Source organism: Amblyomma americanum, chromosome 1 (assembly GCF_052857255.1).
Source record: "Amblyomma americanum isolate KBUSLIRL-KWMA chromosome 1, ASM5285725v1, whole genome shotgun sequence".
NCBI classification, from domain to species: Eukaryota; Metazoa; Arthropoda; class Arachnida; order Ixodida; family Ixodidae; genus Amblyomma; species Amblyomma americanum.
In genome coordinates this window covers 112,463,899-112,481,587 of record NC_135497.1, presented here as the reverse complement: position 1 = coordinate 112,481,587, position 17,689 = coordinate 112,463,899, and the positions used below count along the sequence as shown (strand labels likewise).

The following is a 17,689-nucleotide window of genomic DNA, read 5'->3' as shown; positions in this document are numbered from 1 at the left end:
ACAGTGTGCAAGGTCCCAGGAACACCAGAACTGGCGCAGATATGTCCCAGTGCATTAAATAGTTTATTAGAGCACTTTTTTTTTTGCCTAGTTTCTGTTCCCGCTTGCCGTCATGTAAACAGATTGCACAGAAATTCATTACAATTCAAGAGCGCTATAAGTACACTGAACTCCGCTCTGTCGGCCGCTGCAAGTGCAAGTGATTTCTGATGGCACTGTTATGTTACAGCACGCAGAAAATGTAGCTAGGCAAAAAAACTGCAGCAATAAACTATAATGTGCACTAGAACCCATCTGCGCCAGTTGTCGTTCTTAAGCCCCGGGCACACAGTTACCAAAAAACAAATTGCCGTGCCTACTGCTTAAAAACCCGCTTCCAACTGCTTTGTGATGCAGCAAGTAAAAGCCAAGCGTTATATGGCCTCATCACAGAGTTTGTTCTCGAGGAATGAAGATTTCAGAGAACTGCTGACAAGGACTCCAGTTTATTTACAAAACATGTTGTCACAAAACTTTCGGTACAAAAAGTCTTTCTATGCGGGCCTATGAAACAACGACGTGCACTCTGCACTGTAAATCAGCAATGAAACAATAGATAAACACACCACGCACGTGACACATGAGGAAGCTTTGGACACGTCACGTTATCATTACAGTTTGTTATATGCTGCTGACGTGCAGCCTTTCCTGGTGGTCACCCTACAAGTGCCACTGAGCTCCGCTTTCACGCAGCTGTCCAACTGTAAATCTGGCGGTATAGGTTCATAATATTCAGAACGAATCCGTACACTTGTGTGCATTCACTATTGTCAGAGCAACAGAAGTGGCCGTCTTATTTGAAAAACGAGTGCTCGCTCTATTCTGCTTCAACTGTTAGTACTGCGTTTTCATGCCTAGTTTTCATAGTCGGTTATGTGCCATTTAACCAATGAAACAATGCTTCTCAGCAGTGGAGGCACCAGTGCCAACAGGAAGGCATACAATGGATTGAACTGCAGCCTTCTGCTTCCGTATTCCAATTTCAAAACAAAGAATCCAGATTTCATCCCAGCTGCAATGATTAACAGTGTCGCATGCTTCTACTTCCGAACTTAGCAAACAAGGGTTTAATCTTCGTTCATACTTCAAATTCAACAAAAAAGAAGCACTTTCATTCCAGCTGCAGTGATTAACAACTTCAAAGGCTTTAACTTCTAACCTTTCAGGGAAGGTAAATAGATATGTTCCGGGTGCTAGCTCAAGAACAGAGGCCTGGAGGCTGGAAAGGAGACCATTTTGCACCTTTATAAGACTTGTACTGAGATAAAGGGGAGGGGGGAGGATCGTACTGCTTTTTGGTAATAATATGAAAAAAAAGAGGAAGCAGGGGTTTGATTGCCACTGTAGGGATCAGTTTGGGAGCCCTTGCACAAAGGCAATTTAGTCACAAAAATGAACCAGCCCACTCACAGTTACTTACAGCTAGTGTCAATATGAAGGTGATCAGTTTCTCACAGCACGAACAAGACAGCAAATTTTTCCTGGTGTGAAGACTGCTCATTCTCTGAACGAAGTGGTGGCAAAGGATATCAGAACCAAGGGGCCAGCTACGCTCACATTTTTTTTTTACCCTCCTGTAAATATAAGCAGCAGCAGAGCACTTCATCCAATATAGTTTAGGAATCGGTGCTGTCCGACTAGTTGGTTAATTTCTTGAAAAGCCATGGAGAATGCAGAAACAAAACAACACAGAGTGAATAATTAAACAAACAAAACAATACACACCTCTGTCGTCTTACTGTTTTGATGTGTTTGTGCAATTTTTCATGGCTTTGCACTTTGTCCAAGTACGGTAACCTTAAAGTGATCACCTTCATATTATTTTTACTGTACATAGCAGCAAAAAAAAAAAAAAAAAACTGGAGACCAAAACTGTACATCTTAAAATAAAACATGTCCAAAGTTTCCTCAAAGCATGCAGCATCAGTTGTCACAACTACATAAACAAGCGGTGTTCAAATTGGCACACATGCTAACAATTGGTACATAACTGCACTCAGTAGTGAAATTATAATGCATGAGCTTTAAAGATTTTTTTTTTTCCTCTGGAAGTTGCATGGAAGACAGCTGCAAGAGCATCAGCTCAAAACTAGTTTGCATGTGTTTAGCAGGTGTCTGTTAGCAAATGTTCTAGCCACTTTCCTTCTGTCCTGTAACAAGACCTCACAACCAAGAATGAAAAAAAAAAGTACTTATAACTTGCAGAATAAAATAAGCCCCTGAAATGAAATTTCGTTCACACAGGCTTGATGCACACAACAATGTGGATGACAAGACTAAAAGACTGAATGCTTACAAAACAATAATATGTATAATCATGTATATTTAATATCTCTCTCCCTCTTTTAAGAGATATATATATATATATATATACACATACATACACACATTCATATATTTTTCATTTTGAAGTGTGCCGTTCAATGTGCTATATTTTTTAAGAATGGAAGCAAAAGCCCCCATTACAGCAGTAGCACTCTTAATATTACTTCTGCACGACATCACTGTACAATCATAAGACGTCTGTTATCATGCCGTGCAAAAACCACCAATTCAGATATTTGTGCGTGTGTGAATTAGCAGCAAAATTTGGCCCTACCTGCCCTTAAAGCTGAGCACATTAACACGATTGAGGTTGCATATTAACACAACTGAGGTTGCACTCTAGAATCTGCAGGAAGAGTTTTTTCATCCTGCCAGCTGCACAAAGACACCCTCACAGCAAATGACTGCTCAATGCCTCTCCCGCTCCTCATTGAACAACTTGTGGAGTGAGCGTTGAATAACGTCACTCAAGCTTAGTTAATGACAAAAATGAAAAATTGGTTTTGGGGGAAAGGAAATCGCGCAGTACCTGCCTCACATCTCAGGGGACACCTGAACGGAGCTGGAGCCCAAGGAGCCCAAGACCACCGTAAGGGAAGGGATAATGCAGGGATAAGAAAAAAGGAAGGAAGAGGTGCCGTAGTGGAGGGCTCCGGAATAACTTCGACCACCTGGGGATCTTCAATGTGCACTGACATCGCACAGCACACGGGCCTGTTTTGCATTTCACCTCTATCGAAACGCGGCCACCGCAACTGGGTTCAAACCCGGGTAATCAGCAAAACAAATTTTCTGCCTGGCTAACATACTGAAAAAATCCCTTTCAGCAACATAATGCCGATATGAATGTGACTAAACTAAGCCTTAAATGTGTCGTTCGCCACATTCTCTAATGACGACATCTGCTCGTGCCCAACAAAGAATACCCCAGTCAGATGGGAAACTTCAGTGTCACTTTGAGTGTGTGCACTCCGCCTCATAAAAGTGTCACTTTGGCAGCGTGGTGCTGTAGAAATAACGTGCTTCATTTAAAACTGAGGTGGACGACAGCAAGGAAGACAAATATGCACTCCGAAATCTAAGCAGTTCTCACAAATCATTGAACCAGACGAATTACAATTAATACACTTTTAGAATGCCTATTTTTATAAATATAGGCACTCACCACAATTGTATGAAAGTAAGCAAAAAAATTTGGGGCCCTCCTTAGCGGCACACAGTATAGTCTAGACCGATAGATTTAGACACTCCTTGGGGCCCGCTCTCGTAACTAGTGTAGAATCTACCTTAAGAGCAAATTGAAACGTAGAAACTCTGTGTTGGAGAAACTCTGTGTTGGAGGAACTCCGTGTTGTAGAAACTCCAAGTAGTTAACTGTTTCGAGACACCAAGCTTAAGTCCTGCAGCATGTAGCTTGCTGTCCTACAGAGACTGGGAAGTTTTTCACAGCACTGCATTTCTCCTCTCCATGCTGCTGTATTTGATTTGACTGCTTGCAGCTACTGTTATCCAGGACAAGCACCTTCAGGGCACACTGTCTCTACATTCCCAGTGCAAATGCTTACAACAAAGTAGTTGGTTTATGGTTCGTGGGGAGATTAACTTCCCAAAGCGACTCAGGCTATGAGGGACGCCGTAGTGAAGGGCTCCGGAAATTTCAACCACCTGGGGTTCTTTAACATGCACTCACATCGCACAGTACACGGGCCTCTAGAATTTCGCCTCCATTGAAATTCGACCGCCGCGGCCAGAACTGAACCCGCGTCTTTCGGGTCAGCAGCCAAGCGCCGTAACCACTGAGCCACCGCGGCAGCTACAAACTAGTTGGTAAAAAAAATTTCAGTGATATTATGCGTCAATGCTTAGCATGAAATGAGAACAGGTTGGATTAGAAAACATTGACTTCACTTCTCAAAATTTTTAATGAAATCTGGACATCCAGTGAGATGCCACCAGATTGGAAACATTCAGTGGTAGTTCCAATACCAAAGCCTGGAAAATCACCCACAACTCTTGGGGCCCTACGACCGATTTCTCTTACCCCAACTATTTGCAAGCTGCATGAAAAACTGCTTGCCACTCGACTCTCCTGGTGGCTCGACCATCATAAGAAATATTCGTCTTCCCAAATTGGTTTCCGACCAGGACACGGAGCTGAAGATGGTCTTGACCACTTTGCCAACGACGTGATACGTCGTTCACCTTACAGCCGTCTCATTCGCACAGTCCTGGCAACAGATATCATGAAGGCCTACGACAACATTCTTCACGAAGCCATTCTCAACACTATGCCATCACTTGGCATGCCCTTGCAGATACATCGAGCAATTCATGCTTTTCTCTCACAAAGGACATTTGCTATCCGTGTTAATGGTAAACCTACAGGCCGCTTCATTTCTAATCGCGGAGTACCGCAGGGCTCAGTTTTAGCCTCAGCTCTATTTAACATCGCATTCATTCCTCTGATACAGTCTTTCCACCCTTCCTAATGTTCAAGTTCTGGCATATGCAGACGATATCACTCTCTGGTCCACAAATCGCTCAGCTCAGCTGCAGCAAGACTCTCTGCAAAATGCCCTCAATCTTCTACACAACTTTCTTGCCAACACTGGCCTCTCCCTCAACCTCTCCAAACCCTGTTACGTTCATGTGGGCAATAAAGCTGGCCGCCGTATTTTCAAAGCCACTCCGTTCGTGCTCACTATTGACAACGCCCCTCTTCCTGAAGTGGAACATACCAATGTATTGGGCCTGCATGTTCATTCTTCAGGCAAAAGCACGGCTTGGTTATCAGCTATGCGCAAGAGTGCTATAAACACACTTGGCCTTATACGCAGAATAGCCAATCGCTCTGGAGGTGCCCGCTCCGATACAGCTCGTCGACTTGTAAGTGCTGTTTTTCAACCTCGGCTCCTATGCCAGGCTCAGTTTCAACAACTTACGAAACGACAGTGGTCTACACTCGAAGCACTAAACCACGAAGCCATGCGAGTCATTACTGGCCTACCCCGAGCAACTCCTATTTGTCTGCTGCAGGAGTATGCGCAGCTCAACACACTGGAAGATTTAATTACCCAGCGACAAACCAACAGAGCACGGAAAGTTTCTCTTCGTTCAATGTTCGAGCCTCAACCCCCTCCATGGGACTACTGCCACATTATATCAAACAAGCCAGCTTGTCATAAGAAGTCGGAGTTCTCCTCCCCGTCATTACCATCAACTTTTTCTACCCAACATGATGACTGCATCCTTTACACAGATGTCGCCATAACCTCAACGGGGGGTTCAACTGTTTTTATAAGCCCGACACACCCTCAACTGTACAGCCGCCAGACCTACTGTACTGAAAATTCATTACCTCTTCCCTTGGAGCTCCAAACGATTTTAAATGCCATAGCAGCTTTACCTGACGACCCTCCTTATAACCAGGTACACCTATTCACTCATTCCCAAGAAGCTCTCAAGCACCTAAAGAAAGTGCGTGGTACCCTTCGGGTTTCCCAGGACATACATGCTGCTTGCAAATCTTACCCGGTCCCTATACTCATACACTGGCTTCAAGCACGCATAGATGTCGATAGCATCGCATCTGACATGTCATCTCGTTTAGCGGACGTACCGCAAACACCTCCTGCCTCTTTGCCACCAGATCCACTTCTGACACATTTAACATCTTCAGCCTCCCTCAGGCAGCGTACACGTGCTCTTATTCCCCTGTGTACCCACCCCCTTCCTCCCAACCTATCACGGATGGAGGAGGTCTCTCTGAGGCGGCTGCGTGTCGGAGTGGCCGTTACGCCTGCAGTTCGCCACCAGTGGCAAAGTGAGAAGATTCCTGCGCCAGAAGAATGCCCTCACTGCGACGCACCCGCTTCTGACACCACTGTTCACCACCTATTGTGGACTTGCTCAGGAACTTCGCTGGTGCGTGCTCGCGTTCTGCAAGAGGCAGGGCCTGTCCTCAAACAATGACTCCGATTTCAACTTGTGGATAACGAAAAACATTTATGCCCGAGGATTATGTGACTTTTTACACCTTACCGGACTCCATGCCTTTTTGTAACCTATTAACGTAATAACGTTCATTAATGGCCTCACGTTTTATGCCGTGCGGCACATTTAGCGTCCTAAATAAATAAATAAATAAGAAAACATTCATTCGCAGGCAGAAAGTGGTTTAAAGTGAGGTCTTGGTTGCGCTAGATGGCCGTCAGCCTGTGGCTTTCGGCGACCACATTGGCTTGCTCCACTGGCCAGAGTTGGGTCTCCAGGTCGGAGCTGAGCAGCACGGCGGCCTCCTACTGCTCACTGCTCGGAAGTTAAGAGCTGAATTAGGTCCAGTGGAGCCGGACCCTACGAACAGTTCCACAGGATATGGTCTAGTGTGGCTCTCGGCACTTGTTACATTGAGGGGAGTATTGCCAAGGGTCCATGGGCGAAAGTACCGCCGGGTTGGGATAGGAATGGGTTTGCAAGCGACGCCAGGTGGACTCCTGGGTCTTTGCGAGCGATTTATGCAATGGAGGGAAGGTGCATCTTTCAGGCGGAAGTGGTGTATTATGTCGTGAAACGAGTTCAGGCCATCCTTTGAAAAACTCGGGTAAAAGAAGCCCACTGCCCGGCCGACGAGACCTCGGGCTTAATCGTGGGCTGTCTCGTTCCCTGTGTTGTTCGAGTGGGCCGGGAACCTATAATAGTTCTATCTCCCTTGCGGGGGTGTGGTGGGTGCTTCTGAGGATTTGGAGAGAGATAGGGGAGATGGGGCCCCTCACAAAGTTGCGCATGGCTTCTTTTTAATCGCTGAATATAATGTCAGCTCAGGTGTTGGTAATGGCTAATGCAACTGCCGCTTCCTTCACTGTCTCATAGGAGGTGGTGTATATTGTGGCGGCTGTTAAGGGCGAACCGGTCCCGATCACTGCGCCTATCACGTACGCTTTGAGCGGTGTTAGATATTCTGCCGTGTCCACTTAAGCGGCCGCAGGGTAGTCCTTGAATTTGGCGTGTAAGGCGCGGGCTCTAGCCTTGCACCTTCCCTTGTGGTGCGTAGGGTGCATGTTCTTGGGTGGGGGTTTGACAGTAAACATTGTGTACTTCGGGTAGGATTTGTTCCGAGTCTTCGGTTAGGGGTTCAGCGTTGATCTTTATATGGTGCAGAATGGCCCTACCTGCCTTGGATTGCGTGAGACGTGCGTATTGGGAGGTGAGGTGCGCATCGCACAGTTCGGCTAGTGTGCTGTGTATTCCAAGGGCTAGCAATCTGTCGGTAGGCGTGTTGTGAGGAAGACTGAGCGCTGTCTTGTAAGCTTGACTGATGAGGCATTCTATCTTGATCTTCTCCATGTGATAGAGGTGCAGGTACGGTAGAGTGTAAACGAGCCTACTAAGGACGAATGCCTGGATCAGTTGGCACAGGTCGCTCTCCCTCATGCCGCGTCTCTTATTGGCTATTTGTCGTATGAGCCGGGTGGTTTGATTGACCGTGGCGGTCAGTTTTTCTATTGTTTCGTTATTCTTTCTCTCTGAATGGTTTCTCTGAATGAGCATCCCGAGAATTCTTATGGTGAGTTCTTCCTTGATAGGGTCATCACCATCAGCATCAGCGTCCCCTTTATTTGGCCGTCACTCCTTGTGGACACCCACAGGGTGATGTTGTCCACGCATAAGCTGTGTTGTAGACCCTCGTTTGCAGCCAGTTTCGGGGTAGCGTGATTAGGGAGATGTTGAATAGGAAGGGCGAGAGGACCAAGCCTTACAGCGTGCCTCTGCTTCCTAATGGGATCCGAGGTGAGACCTCTGAGTGAAAGCTCGGCCATTCTCTCCGAGAGGAAGGAGCGAACATAATTGAGCGCTCTCTCCCCTGGGTCGATTCCCCAGAGGTTTGTGAGAATGGGTTCGTCTGGGAGGCAGGCGTCTGCTGTACGGGTGGTTGATGTTTATGTTTGCTTAAGGGGGTTAGAATGGGTGTAGGTTTGACACAGCTTTGAAGGTCTGCCACTTCTCAACGCATGGATGCGTTTACCTCCTCTAGTGCGTGTATTTTGCCAAACAGCCCCTTTTCTCGAGCAGTGTCTTTGAAGGCCGTGGCCGCCAGCTCACCTGTTTTCTGGAGCGGCTGCTGCTTCTGCTTCAATGCAAGTTCCATGTGCCAGCACAGATGCTTCTGCTATTGGCACAGAAGTTTAGGATCAGTTGCATGCAGTCATTGTCATTGCATCACTGCGTACGGCGACTATGTTCATCTAACTTTTCCTTCTCTTCCTTGTTCTTTCCATATTTCCCTCTTATCTGCATGTGGCAGCGACAGTGGCCCAGTTTCACGGCATGGTTGCTATGAAGCACTGCGGTTTTACATTCAGATACCTTATGTGAAAGTCCAAAAGTGTAAGCCAGGGGCCGTATTCCCAGTTTGTGTCATAATAAAAAGCGTCATAACCTGCCGCAGTGGCCGCACCTGATTGGTCAAAACGCCGGAAGCGGATGTCGGTTCGGTTGCGACTACGAGCGATGGCAGGATGTCACCGCGTTGCGGTTGCCGCAGGGAGACGTCCAGCGGCGCTTTTGCTCTTTGCTGACAAATGGAACGCGACCAATGAGAGAGAAGAAACATTCAGCCACAAGTTTAGTTGCCCATCGGATTCCACTGTAAAGGGGTAATATGAAAGCTGCTTTATTTGCCCAATGGACTTGGACAAACAGAAACAATAGTTCAGATACTCTTTTCTGCACTGTAAAGGCCGGAGGTGTACTTAAAGGAGAAAATATTGTACGCAATACGCATGCCTTTTCAATGACAGATGGCAGCCGCTACAGACGTCGATCGCCTGTGGTAAATAAAAAGCAGCTAGCTTATTCGCAGAACACGGCATTTTACATTTATCTTGAGGGGAAAAGGGAACGGAGAGGAAAATTTGTGGCATGCACTCACTCGCTGCACAATGCGCGCTCCGTGCCCTGCTGAACCAAGAAGCCGTGACGAATTGCCGTCTGCAACATCGCTAAACGTAAGTTGGCGCTGTTATCGGACGATTGTGCAGACGGTAATTTACGTTTTTCATATCTTTTATGCAGGCACTGCAAGAACCATGAGATGCCGCTCATAGGTTTTTAATTTTTCTGCTGCAAATAAACAAAAGAGATGAGCTAAAAAAATATTCTTGCTGTGTTTCTCTTCATAGAAGCACTGGGAGACTTCGCATGCGAAGTTTCAAGTTCGCCATGGTACGAAGCGCAGGCATGCCCACACTGACACCTGAAAACTAACTTGCAAGCTAACTCGCGAGCTCAAGGCAGAGCCACATCACCCCGGCTATCAAGAACCACAAGAGATTCCGAAAAACCACATCTGGCATGTCAAACGCATCGATGTAGCAGCGCGTCGCTGGTGACTGACCATCTGTGCACATGAGGTTTCACACTGGCAGATTAATACTGCACACGATCATGATGCAAACGTTTTCTACAGCAAATGCCACTAAAAGATGCCGTGTAGCCTGTTTTAAAAAACATTAATGCTAAGTGACGCTCACTCAAAGTGCACGTTACCTTGCCCATCTGACATGACTGGGGAAATTTGTTCGAGTTTCTATCTGATAAACATGATTCTCTGCTGCATGTTGAAATAAAGCGATCAAGCACCAGCTGAATTGATGAACAAACATAATGCATGCAATGGTAGGAATCTATTAGCCACAATTGTAATATTCATCAGGAACCTTTGAAGGAGAGTCAAAGCCATACACCTATAGTTCTACAGGATGCCTGACAAACCAAGAGAACCCTGATTATGCAAACTTCTTGGGGACAATACAAAACTGTTGCACAAGTGGAGAATCAATACCTTATTTGCTCATATAATGAACGTAGTCATGTAATGAGCCCACCTGCAATTCTGGCTTCCACAATGTACAACTTTTCTTCCTATGTAATACATGCAATCTCAATTTTCGTCCCACAAGCATACATACTAAAATTGCGCTGTCAGGAGGACACACACACTCACAAGCACGCACGGACACAACATGCACACATGTACGCACACGCGACAGTGGGACGTTTCGCTCAGGCTCAGCCTGAAACCACTATTACGTGGATTCATCAATATGAAGTTGTGCCCTAGTGCTCCTACATTCTCTCTGTGCTTGAAAAAAGAAAAACTTAATGCTTGTTGGCTGCGCAAAAGCAAGAACAAGACTGACCAAGAGTGAGCAAAATAATTTGAAAGTATTCCGTTTCCAGCTTTTCAGCCTTAGATATGTCAAAAACAAACATTTACGCATAGCTTTTTAGTACAAAAAAATTTGAGAGATTCAGATTGTTACAAAATCTGAATTAAGGTATTTCAGCTGTAAAGCTGAACACCCCCAAAAATCTTTTAAATGGCAATGTAACATGTTGCTCAATGCTTTGGTAACGCTCAAGGAGCACTTTCCACAGCCGCCACTGTTTAGCTAAAAGTGTGCCTGCCTTCAGCTTGCTTTGCATCACATATGGCAAGACTGTGCTGGTGTTGCACTTCAGAGCACCCCAAAACCAATGAACAATGATTTCCTGTGCATTGAAAGTGCTCTGCAGCCCCCTCTCGCACAGGGGCTTGGAAAAGTACCTTTCCCACTATGATGGGACAGAAGTCAGGTGTTGGAAGATGGAGAGTCATTAGCACGTAAGGAGACATCATTGCTGCTGCTACTGTCAGGGAGATCGTGGGCTGAGACACTGTAAGGGGATGCCACATGTGGGCATGAATGGTGATGATGACAGGTTCCTGTAGGAGGGTAGTTGATGCCCATGGCCTTGCGGATTGCCTCCACACTCACTATGCTTCCTGGCTTCGCCTGCATCAGCAAAAAGAAAACTTTCTGGTTCAGAGCCAGTTAAGTGCCAAAAACTAGGCACGCAGTCCTGCCTAATAGGACCATGCTGTCAATTCTGTTTGGAATGACACAAAGCAAAATGCCTGTAATAATAGAATGCACCTAGATTTAAAGAACAGTGAAGCATCTGAGAGATATGGAACCACATAAATGTTGGCAGACAATGTGTGCAGTAGCAACCAGCAATGTTAAAAGGTACCCCCAGGCAATGCCAAGTAACCTGCTTTCTAAATACAGTTGATTCTGGACATATTAAACTCGAAGGGGATCGCGAAATTCTAGTTTTTAGCATACTGATAATTCGATACATAAAACATAGTAGCTGACAAGCTTTACGGTAACCTATAACCATAAATACACTGTACCCATGCTAATGACGGACTTCTTACAATGACATGCTGGCAGCACAGCTTGCTAGGTAGGTGTTGCTAGGCCTAGGCCTGCTTCGCATTGACGCCACAGTGGATGATGTTTTGAACTAGCCACTGCCTATCATAAGAGGTCTAATGCTGTTATCAAATTTTCGGTCAGATGGGGCAAGTTCACAGCATGACAAGCTGTGCATCAAATGCCACCTTTTCTGCATGACAGTGGTGTCGAGTGGAAAATGAGAACAAGAGACCGAAGGCTACCCTCAAATACACTTCGCATTCACCTTGTTATCTGGTTTTACAGCACTAGCACTGTCAGCAGCTGCGCAAGACGGCTCGCCGACCTGTCTGCATGTGCAAAAAGTGACCGCAGAAACGCAGTTAAGAGAAGGGCCACTTGCAGGCGCGCAGCGCGGCATTCGATGTATAAAATGTTCTGGTGAATAGAGATCAATAAACGTGAACAACAGTGCTACACATTTGCATAGAATTTTCTGACTATTCAATATAAACAATAATTCGATATACCCAGAATAGCCTGTACTGCTTTCAAGGCTCAGGTCTTAGAAATCATAGTACAGTAGTAAAAAACCTAGGATTAAGGTGCTTCTGATTATGTACCTGTACCATGCTTTTCTGGCAAAAATAAACCCTTACAGCATTTGAGAGACACCATGTAGCAGCACGCACAAGCACATCAGACTGCCTAGCTATTAACAACCGCGATGAAAAAAGTCAGTCTTTCGCCGCTCCATTTCTCTGGGCATTCCGTCATCTTCATCCCACTTGACACGGCACATGCGCACAGCTGTTGTAGCTCAGATTCACCGGCGCCGCCGGCAGCAGCAACTGCTCCGCACCACGTAGCCAACCATGTGGCTGGTCACGCGACCAATCATGTAACGAACCACGTGACCAGCTACGCCGCCACACCGCCGGCAGCTGCTCTGCACCACATGACCAACCACGTGACCACGTGGCGGTGCCGCTGAAGGCTCGAAATGCTACCGTAATGTAGCTATCGCTAAAAAAAAGCCTGCTTTAATCCCTTAGTGGACTAGGACAAGCCATGCTCATAAGCACACTGTCATTTCTGGCTCATGACGAGTCTAGCTTGTGTCTGGCACACTAAGTTTGGTTTAAGGTAAGTAGGACTCGTCAAACATTTTTTTGGTTTGCCACAGATGGCAGCATGGATACTAAAAGACCATATTGGTACCACTGCCGAACGTTGGGCCAGTTGGTGTAGCGACATATTCAGGAAAACTTAGCGCAGATTAACACAAGAGGGGAGGGAGAATGCACACACACGTGTGTGTTTCTCTCTCCCGTCTTATGTTAATCTGTGCAAAGTTTTCCTGAATATACGCTGTTAGAGAGTTAAGGTAAATGCTAGTGGCCATACTCTGTGCTGCCTTCGTGTGCTATCAGCATGCAGCTTCTTGCGCTTTCATGGCACCAAAATGAATTTGAGGCCCTATCCCAGCTGGCTGCCACACAGCATGCAAAATGGATCTCTTTTCATCAGATCATGATTAAAAGTACTGTGGCTACAAACTGCTTGGGTGCTGTGGAGATTGAGCTTCTTGAGCGACCCAAGTACACGCCCGCGGCTGCCGTTTCGTTCGTTCGAGAGACCCCTGTAGGGTGTCCGCAAGCGGAATACAGGGGGCCATATTGCTTGGCCTCCTTTCCAAGGGAAGCTCTTTCAAAAACCGCTGTAAATCACCCTTCCTTCCGTTCTTCCCGCTTTGAGCTCACATCCCTATTGGGTCCCTCCGAGTGACATTTGAGGGGTGTTGTTTCGGCGAGAGGCCGCGAGCAGGAAATGAACGGGGAGATCGCCACCAACTAGGACAGCAGAAAGGTGCATAGAGTTTAGCTCCAGAGTGCCCGAGCCTTTGCCAGGGGACCAAGAACATGGGTGGTTTAACGTGCACACCTAATATGTATGCTTGAGTCCACCATGCATGGCCGCGTAATGCAAAGCGAACGCGTCCTGGCAGTGTTTACAGTTGCAACCGCTGTTTTTGGTGAGGGCGCCACTGTTCGGGGACAAGTTACCCGGTTTCCCGGGAGTGGACTCCCGAAGCGTGTGTTGCTTCATGTCCAAGCGTGTTTGCCTAGCATCTGCAGTGCTGGCTTTGGACTTTTTGGTGAGCGCGTTTGCCTCGTGTCTGCAGTGCTGGCTTAGGGCTTTTTGGTGAGTGCGTGAGGGAGAGCATTTCCCTCGTGTCTGCCGTGCATGCTTTTGGGCTTTTTGTGCACGTGTGTGTGGCAGCCAGTAACGTGTAAGGGGTGCGATGGTGCGCAACTGCTGTGTGCCACTCTGTGTCACAAACGCCAGAAAGAACCCCACCGTGAGTTATCACGAGTTCCCCGTGAACTTAAGCATCGAGGAGAGTGGCTGAAATTTCACACTCCCTGAAAAATGTTGGGAAAACAGTAGGTGTCGATGCTGTGTTTCGCCTGACCGTCTGGCTGGCTTGTGCCGAACTGTGAATGAAGAAAAGGGCAAGGTGGCTAAGTGCACAACGAAGCACCAGGAGCACTTTGTCCCTTGAAATGAGGGGGTTGTTTATAACCTCTCCAGGCACCAATTAAATCTGCTGAAAGGAAAAATCATCGTTTGCATAAATGACGATCAGTAGACCAAGCAGAAGTGATGTGCAAAAAATTACACAAAAATATTCACATTGAAGCATTTTATTCACGTCGACATTTGTGGACATAGCGCCTTAAACCTGATACATGAACATAAACGCTGCTATATTTGCTTGCCCTTTCTTACTGATCGTCAAATATGAATAAATGTTTAACTGTCACAATATACGCTTCAGCTAATTATTCTGTACTCCATGACTTATAAAACAGATAAAAGCAGTCATTCTGTGACGACAGGAAGAGGAAAATTCGGTATTTCGAGTACCAAACGTGGCTTATAGATGTGCAGCCTTCACGTCGGCACCGTTGTGCATTGTTGGCGGTAAAGCGTTACTAGTAACGGCGTTACCGGTAACGCGTGACTTTTTTCGGTAATTTTGTAACGTACTCGTTACCATTTCGGAACTGTAACTGGTAACGTACTTACGTTAACATTTTTCGGTAACGTGAGGTGTCACGTTACTAGTTCCTTTTTGTTCCAATTGTAACCCACTCTGCCCCCTTTTTTAGAAAAAAAATAGCGCAGAGCACCTAATATGACGTTGTAAATGAACAAAATGTACAGGTGCTCTCGAAGACAAAAACTCCTGCCCTTGACGATGCACTCAGCTAAAAAAAAAAAGAAAAATAGAATACCCATAAAGCACGAAACGCATGCACGAACACGCACTCACACACTTGCCTTCACCTACCTCCCCTTCCCAAACCACTCACCCACACAACTCTCTAAGGAGTGGAAGCATGGGGAGCATTTTGTAACATCAAATTTTTCAGAATTACATTAAATTTGTTGGGAGTTCAGCGATATTTTCTTTGTGAAATAGACTTGATGATGAAATGTCATTTTGTGTTTAATGTCACGTTCAGAAAATGGATTCACCATGTGCCATAGTGTGGTGGAAACACTAGAGCACCTGCTCCTTCACTGTGCCGCGTAAGCCGATGCTTGTCGCGATATGCTCGCGGCCTATAGGGCGCAGGGCATACTACCAGACTTCCTCAAGACGCTATTGTGGCCGCAGGGCAGTGCGTGCACCCGTGAGCAAACCTTCGTGAGCCTCTGTGCGTTCCTCGAACAGGTGGGCTTGACGTCTCGTCTGTTCTCCGCCAGATGGTTACACGCAGTGACCGAACGCTCCGCGAGTTCTACCTTGGACGATTAACAACTGGACGCCCCACTCCAGTTGTAGTCAACATAGTGCTGCGCACGTTTTTATTGCTCCATCAACCTGGACACATTTCTTATTGTGTAAATAGTTTGTGTATATCACCTCTCCCCATATCCTCTCTTCCTGTCCCCTCACACTCTTTCATTTCATTTCTCATTCTGCCTGCTATCCTTTATTTCCGCTGCCCCAGCTTAGGTGCTTCAGTATCAATGGCAGATGCCGGGGCTAGCAAAAATCTTTTCCTTCCTTTTTATTATTATTTTATTAAATACCACTTACTTATTATGTGCCATAGAGTTAGAAGCCACATCATGTAACTATACAGGGACCTTTAGGCCACTATAACACGTTTCGTGTTTTTGGGCGCCGTTTTTAGATAGCGCTTCAACAATGCTAAGCCCCTGCACATTTGTTCAAAGTATTCTCGTTAAATCAGGATTTCGCGTAAAATCTTGTTTGGGCTGGACGTTTTATGTGAAATGTGAGCTTTATAAAATTGTTATCGTAAGTTCTTAAGGCGAAGACTAATTAAAGTTAATGGCCATGAAGTAATGGCAAAGTAACGTGCGGTACTTTATTTCGGTAACGGTAATGATAACGCGTTACCTTTTTCTGCAGGTAACGTAGGGTGGTAACGCGTTCCTTTTTCGTTAGCGTAATGAGTAACGTATTTAGTTACTTTTTTTCGGTAACGCCTGCAACACTGCCGTTGTGTAATTAACGTGTTCAGAAGTTGGGGGCCAATGGGTGCTTTCATCATAAGTAATGCTTCAAGTCCGGCTGCATCGAAGGGGTCTCGAGTGATCTGAGCGCAGGCCGAAAGGGAGTGAGAGATAGTATCTTGTGGCCTGTTTTACACATGGTATTTACAAAGATGAGAAGTGGTTTTTAAAGGTCGTCGTTTGCTCAATTTATGTCAGAGACCTGAAACGAACTGTCCCCTCGCTCTACCAATGTGCTGATTGTTTTTTTGTAGCCTTGGAGCTGAGCGGCCAGCTCTGAGCTGACCATGGTGTGAGGGTGCAGGCTCCCCTTTTTCATCCCCCCTTGTGTAGTGCTGCCACTTTCGTCTCGGGTTTCATAGAAAATGTAATGGTTTTTGATAAAAAACTGCAATGAAATTTTCAAAACGAGAAAAAAAATGTTTTGACCGCCACTGAAAAAGGTTGCTTCCTCCAGATTCATGCGTTCTACAATCTAGCACAGGTGGTCGCAGATCGCTTTTTGAATATTGGTAGGGGGCCTAACATCCTCCTAGACCTCCCTGACATTATTCACTGGTCATAGCGGACTGTGCTTGTTGGCAGCGGCTCAGCTAAGTGGCGGTTCTTTGCGACCATCTGTGGGTCTTCATTGCTCGGTCGGCCGCACTTCTTTGGAGGTGCTTCTACATCAGCTATTTTCATGAAAAACACTTCAGCGCTGCAGTCGTCCAACGTTCTCTTTGTACAAGCCGTTTTCAACGCCCGCAAGCAGCAAGTCCATTTCCTACCATACGTGCACAAAAAAAAATGGCGTGTTGTGCACTTTAATATTTTCGGCATTACAGTGCTGTCCACATATGTGGAAACGCCACTCTGAACGTCCACCGCAGTAATTTTTCTTCGTCCATGGCGATGAAAATTGGTGTGCCGTTTCTACATTAACCTATCGACATATTCAGAGCCCTAAAAGATCATTTGTAAACATGGAATGCAAAAAAGAAAGCTATTTACTTGTCCCGCTAAAGAACGACGTGATGCTCATATTTTCTTTTTTTTTTACAAACGAATTTCACTGTAGCTGCAAGAGATGGCACCACAGACTTGACAGGGAGGGTCAAAATGGTAAGAGCGCGGTATTCAAAGGTGGAAATTCGCCGTGCGAACAAAATATGCGGAGGTTTAAGTCGCGCCCACATATATGGACCCAGTGCCTGAAGGGGATAAGATTCCTCTGCGCTGCGGTGGGCAGTACGTAGGGCAGACGGGACGCTGTATAAATGAAAGACTAAAACAACACTGCTATAAAGTTTCAAAAGTAGTTTTTGGACACCTTGGAGTTCACTGCTGGAACTGTGAATGGGCAAAGAAGAAAAAACAGCATGTACCGATGTATCATGAAACAACAGTTATCACAAAAAAAAAGGGAAAAACTGGAAGGGAGAAAATCGAGGGACACAAGATACTGAAGCAGAGAAATACATGTGTCAGTGCCCCATTGTTAGCACTGCTGCAAACGTGACAGCTGCAAAAAAGCTGTCACTTCT

General features: G+C 46.0%; 1 protein-coding gene across 1 annotated transcript in view; it reads right to left on the bottom strand.

Annotated features, from left to right (window-relative positions):
• Positions 1-468: 468 nt before the first annotated feature.
• LOC144113474 (bromodomain-containing protein 7-like) overlaps positions 469-17,689 on the bottom strand; it is a 115,761-nt gene continuing 98,540 nt past the window's right edge. Inside the window, exon 15 of the mRNA XM_077646564.1 lies at positions 469-11,198. Coding sequence (XP_077502690.1) covers positions 10,995-11,198 — 204 coding nt within the window. The 3' untranslated portion in view covers positions 469-10,994. The remainder of the gene's footprint in view (positions 11,199-17,689) is intronic.